The sequence below is a fragment of the Oncorhynchus mykiss genome, chromosome 26 (assembly GCF_057628025.1).
Source record: "Oncorhynchus mykiss isolate SJ-2025 chromosome 26, ASM5762802v1, whole genome shotgun sequence".
Taxonomy (NCBI): domain Eukaryota; kingdom Metazoa; phylum Chordata; class Actinopteri; order Salmoniformes; family Salmonidae; genus Oncorhynchus; species Oncorhynchus mykiss.
The window spans coordinates 47449001-47455000 of NC_143047.1; the positions used below are offsets into that span (position 1 = coordinate 47449001).

The 6000-nt window shown below is 42.1% G+C and overlaps 1 protein-coding gene across 6 annotated transcripts in view; it reads right to left on the reverse strand.

Annotated features, from left to right (window-relative positions):
- Positions 1-6000, reverse strand: part of vps13c (vacuolar protein sorting 13 homolog C) — a 238197-nt gene that overhangs the window by 24009 nt on the left and 208188 nt on the right. For all 6 annotated transcript variants that reach the window (XM_090223330.1, XM_090223331.1, XM_090223329.1 and 3 more), the window contains one exon: positions 2072-2117. In XM_090223330.1, the coding sequence (XP_090079456.1) occupies positions 2072-2117 (46 nt within the window). The remainder of the gene's footprint in view (positions 1-2071; positions 2118-6000) is intronic.

Sequence of the window (6000 nt, forward strand, 5' to 3'; positions counted from 1 at the left end):
TCTCTTGTCTGTAATGTATTTTTCGTTAAGTGTCGGACCCCGGTAAGACCAGCTGTCGCCGTTGGCGACGGCTGTTTGAGATCTTAACTCAAATCAGATCTACAAGGTGTCGAAAGCGTTTCCACAGGGATGCTGGTCCATGTTGACTCTACAAGGTGTTGAAAGCGTTTCCACAGGGATGCTGGTCCATGTTGACTCTACAAGGTGTTGAAAGCGTTTCCACAGGGATGCTGGTTCATATTGACTCTACAAGGTGTTGAAAGCGTTTCCACAGGGATGCTGGTCCATATTGACTCTACAAGGTGTTGAAAGCCTTCCACAGGGATGCTGGGCCATGTTGACTCTACAAGGTGTTGAAAGCGTTTCCACAGGGATGCTGGTCCATATTGACTCTACAAGGTGTTGAAAGCCTTCCACAGGGATGCTGGGCCATATTGACTCTACAAGGTGTTGAAAGCCTTCCACAGGGATGCTGGGCCATATTGACTCTACAAGGTGTTGAAAGCGTTTCCACAGGGATGCTGGTCCATATTGACTCTACAAGGTGTTGAAAGCCTTCCACAGGGATGCTGGGCCATATTGACTCTACAAGGTGTTGAAAGCGTTTCCACAGGGATGCTGGTCCATATTGACTCTACAAGGTGTTGAAAGCGTTTCCACAGGGATGCTGGTCCATATTGACTCTACAAGGTGTTGAAAGCGTTTCCACAGGGATGCTGGTCCATATTGACTCTACAAGGTGTTGAAAGCGTTTCCACAGGGATGCTGGTCCATGTTGACTCTACAAGGTGTTGAAAGCGTTTCCACAGGGATGCTGGTCCATGTTGACTCTACAAGGTGTTGAAAGCGTTTCCACAGGGATGCTGGTCCATGTTGACTCTACAAGGTGTTGAAAGCGTTTCCACAGGGATGCTGGTCCATGTTGACTCTACAAGGTGTTGAAAGCGTTTCCACAGGGATGCTGGTCCATGTTGACTCTGCAAGGTGTTGAAAGCGTTTCCACAGGGATGCTGGCCCATGTTGACTCTACAAGGTGTAGAAAGCGTTTCCACAGGGATGCTGGTCCATGTTGACTCTACAAGGTGTTGAAAGCGTTTCCACAGGGATGCTGGTCCATGTTGACTCTACAAGGTGTTGAAAGCGTTTCCACAGGGATGCTGGTCCATGTTGACTCTACAAGGTGTTGAAAGCGTTTCCACAGGGATGCTGGTCCATGTTGACTCTACAAGGTGTTGAAAGCATTTCCACAGGGATGCTGGTCCATATTGACTCTACAAGGTGTCAAAGCGTTTCCACAGGGATGCTGGTCCATATTGACTCTACAAGGTGTTGAAAGCGTTTCCACAGGGATGCTGGTCCATGTTGACTCTACAAGGTGTTGAAAGCGTTTCCACAGGGATGCTGGTCCATGTTGACTCTACAAGGTGTTGAAAGCGTTTCCACAGGGATGCTGGTCCATGTTGACTCTACAAGGTGTTGAAAGCGTTTCCACAGGGATGCTGGTCAATATTGACTCTACAAGGTGTCAAAGCGTTTCCACAGGGATGCTGGTCCATGTTGACTCCAATGCTTCCCACAGTTGTGTCAAGTTGGCTGGATGTCCTTTGGGTGGTGGACAGTTCTTGATAAACACATGAGAAACTGTTGAGCGTCAAAAACCCAGCAGCGTTGCAGTTCTTGACACAAACAGGTGCGCCTGGCACCTACTACCATACCCTGTTCTTGCCCATTCACCCTCTGAATGACACATAAAAATGTAATGTCTCTTTAATCTGACTCCTCCCCTTCATCTCCACTGATTGAAGTGGATTTAACAAACAGGTGACATTATAAAGGGATCATATCTTTCACCTGGATTCACCTGGTCAGTCTGTGTCACGGAAAGAGCAGGTGTTCCTAATGTTTTGTCCACTCAGTGTACATTCTATATATTCTCCGCATGTTTTGAAGGGTTGAGAGAAACGTCTGTTTCCACACAAAATTGGAAAGGAAATATGTATTGGAACATTTATGAGTGACGGGAGGAGAAGAAGAGTTCAGCAACAGGTCAGAGCGTTGTGAATAAACATACCTTCCACAGGTTTGGTGACGATGCCTGTTACCCCACCAACGACCCCCTACAGAGAGAGACAGAGAGAGAGAGACAGAGAGAGAGAGAGAGAGACAGAGAGAGAGAGAGAGACACAGAGAGAGAGACAGAGAGAGAGAGAGACAGAGAGAGAGAGAGAGGAGAGAGAGAGAGACAGAGAGAGAGACAGAGAGAGACAGAGAGAGACAGAGAGAGACAGAGAGAGACAGAGAGAGACAGAGGAGAGAGAGACAGAGAGGAGAGAGGACCGTCAGGGCTCCATTGTATCCGACACAAAGGTCTATTCAAGACTAACAGGAAAGAACAACCTCTTGAAAATCACTCTGTACGGGAGGAAATTACATTTAACATTAAATTGTCCTGAATGAAGAGGGTTAATTTGTTGTTGTGTTTTGAAAAGCTTGGCCTTATCATGACTGCTAAAGGAGGCCACCGGGACAGAAGACAAGCAACGACCCTACTTTAGGTCCTGAATACAATAGAGGTAGACGACCCTACTTTAGGTCCTGTATCAATAGAGGTAGACGACCCTACTTTAGGTCCTGTATCAATAGAGGTAGACGACCCTACTTTAGGTCCTGAATCAATAGGAGGTAGACGACCCTACTGTAGACGACTCTACTTTAGGTCCTGAATACAATAGAGGTAGACGACCCTACTTTAGGTCCTGTATCAATAGAGGTAGACGACCCTACTTTAGGTCCTGTATCAATAGAGGTAGACGACCCTACTTTAGGTCCTGAATCAATCGGAGGTAGACGACCCTACTGTAGACGACCCTACTTTAGGTCCTGAATACAATAGAGGTAGACGACCCTGCTTTAGGTCCTGTATCAATAGAGGTAGACAACCCTACTTTAGGTCCTGAATCAATAGGAGGTAGACGACCCTACTTTAGGTCCTGTATCAATAGAGGGAGACAACCCTACTTTAGGTCCTGAATCAATAGAGGTAGACGACCCTACTTTAGGTCCTGTATCAATAGAGGTAGACGACCCTACTTTAGGTCCTGTATCAATAGGAGGTAGACGACCCTACTTTAGGTCCTGTATCAATAGAGGTAGACAACCTTACTTTAGGTCCTGTATCAATAGAGGTAGACGACCCTACTGTAGACGACCCTACGTTAGGTCCTCTATCAATAGAGGTAGACGACCCTACTTTAGGTCCTGTATCAATAGAGGTAGACAACCCTACTGTAGGTCCTGTATCAATAGAGGTAGACGACCCTACTGTAGACGACCCTACTTTAGGTCCTGTATCAATAGAGGTAGACGACCCTACTGTAGACGACCCTACTTTAGGTCCTGTATCAATAGAGGTAGACGACCCTACTTTAGGTCCTGTATCAATAGAGGTAGACGACCCTACTGTAGACGACCCTACTTTAGGTCCTGTATCAATAGAGGTAGACGACCCTACTGTAGACGACCCTACTTTAGGTCCTGTATCAATAGAGGTAGACGACCCTACTTTAGGTCCTGTATCAATAGAGGTGGCTTTACATGAGCAGTTTCCCCCTATATTCTGTCTGTAACGTTAAATCTATTGATTTAAAGCCCACTCCTGCAAAAAGGATTTTACATTAAAATGCACATCATGCAGTATAATTACCTTTTAGTACTATACTGTCAAGGTCGTGCTGTAGGCAACCACACGGATGCTTCCCAAAATGGCACCCTAGTTCCTATATAGCCCTATAGGGCCCTGGTCAAAAGTAGTGCACTATTATAGGGAATAGGGGGGCCATTTGGGATGCTGCTCATGTTGTTGAATCATCGGTTTATATATTCAACACAGGGCCTTAAACTCCCCTGACTCATCACCAAGGACAATATTGGAACATGTGCTTTCAACCCCACAGTTTAGGGTGTGTTTTACTCCCCCACATGGGCGACATACAAACGAACATGTGTTCCCCGCAGGGTTGTGGTCACGTCCAAGTTAATTCAGTCCGTTTTAGGAAGCAAACTGAAATCCCAATTCCCCTCGTATATTTTCTATGTGAATTACTATTATCTGAATTGAGTGGTTCACTACGGGTCTCTGGATAAAGTGTCTGTTATTAATGATCAGAGAACTACCTTAAATACTGTCTGTTATTAATGATCAGAGAACTACCTTAAAGACTGTCTGTTATTAATGATCAGAGAACTACCTTAAAGACTGTCTGTTATTAATGATCAGAGAACTACCTTAAAGACTGTCTGTTATTAATGATCAGAGAACTACCTTAAATACTGTATGTTATTAATGATCAGAGAACTACCTTAAAGACTGTCTGTTATTAATGATCAGAGAACTACCTTAAATACTGTCTGTTATTAATGATCAGAGAACTACCTTAAATACTGTCTGTTATTAATGATCAGAGAACTACCTTAAATACTGTCTGTTATTAATGATCAGAGTACTACCTTAAAGACTGTCTGTTATTAATGATCAGAGAACTACCTTAAATACTGTCTGTTATTAATGATCAGAGAACTACCTTAAATACTGTCTGTTATTAATGATCAGAGAACTACCTTAAAGACTGTCTGTTATTAATGATCAGAGAACTACCTTAAAGACTGTCTGTTATTTAAGACTGTCTGTTATTAATGATCAGAGAACTACCTTAAAGACTGTCTGTTATTAATGATCAGAGAACTACCTTAAAGACTGTCTGTTATTAATGATCAGAGAACTACCTTAAAGAATGTCTGTTATTTAAGACTGTCTGTTATTAATGATCAGAGAACTACCTTAAAGACTGTCTGTTATTAATGATCAGAGAACTACAGTGGTCCCTTAAAGACTGTCTGTTATTAATGATCAGAGTACAACCTTAAATACTGTCTGTTATTAATGATCAGAGAACTACCTTAAAGACAGTCTGTTATTTAAGATTGTCTGTTATTAATGATCAGAGAACTACAGTGGTCCCTTAAAGACTGTCTGTTATTAATGATCAGAGTACAACCTTAAATACTGTCTGTTATTAATGATCAGAGAACTACCTTAAAGACTGTCTGTTATTAATGATCAGAGAAGTACCTTAAAGACGGTCTGTTATTAATGATCAGAGAACTACAGTGGTCCCTTAAAGACTGTCTGTTATTTAAGACTGTCTGTTATTAATGATCAGAGAACTACCTTAAATACTGTCTGTTATTAATGATCAGAGAACTACAGTGGTCCCTTAAAGACTGTCTGATATTAATGATCAGAGAACTACAGTGGTCCCTTAAAGACTGTCTGTTATTAATGATCAGAGAACAACCTTAAAGACTGTCTGTTATTAATGATCAGAGAACTACCTTAAAGACTGTCTGTTATTAATGATCAGAGAACTACAGTGGTCCCTTAAAGACTGTCTGTTATTAATGATCAGAGAACTATAGTGGTCCCTTAAAGACTGTCTGTTATTAATGATCAGAGCACTACCTTAAAGACTGTCTGTTATTAATGATCAGAGCACTACCTTAAAGACTGTCTGTTATTAATGATCAGAGAACTACAGTGGTCCCTTAAAGACTGTCTGTTATTAATGATCAGAGTACTACCTTAAAGACAGTCTGTTATTAATGATCAGAGAACTACCTTAAATACTGTTTGTTATTAATGATCAGACAACTACAGTGGTCCCTTAAAGACAGTCTGTTATTAATGATCAGAGTACTACCTTAAAGACTGTCTGTTATTAATGATCAGAGTACTACCTTAAAGACTGTCTGTTATTAATGATCAGAGAACTACCTTAAAGACTGTCTGTTATTAATGATCAGAGAACTACCTTAAAGACTGTCTGTTATTAATGATCAGAGAACTACAGTGGTCCCTTAAAGACTGTCTGTTATTAACGATCAGAGAACTATAGTGGTCCCTTAAAGACTGTCTGTTATTAATGATCAGAGCACTACCTTAAA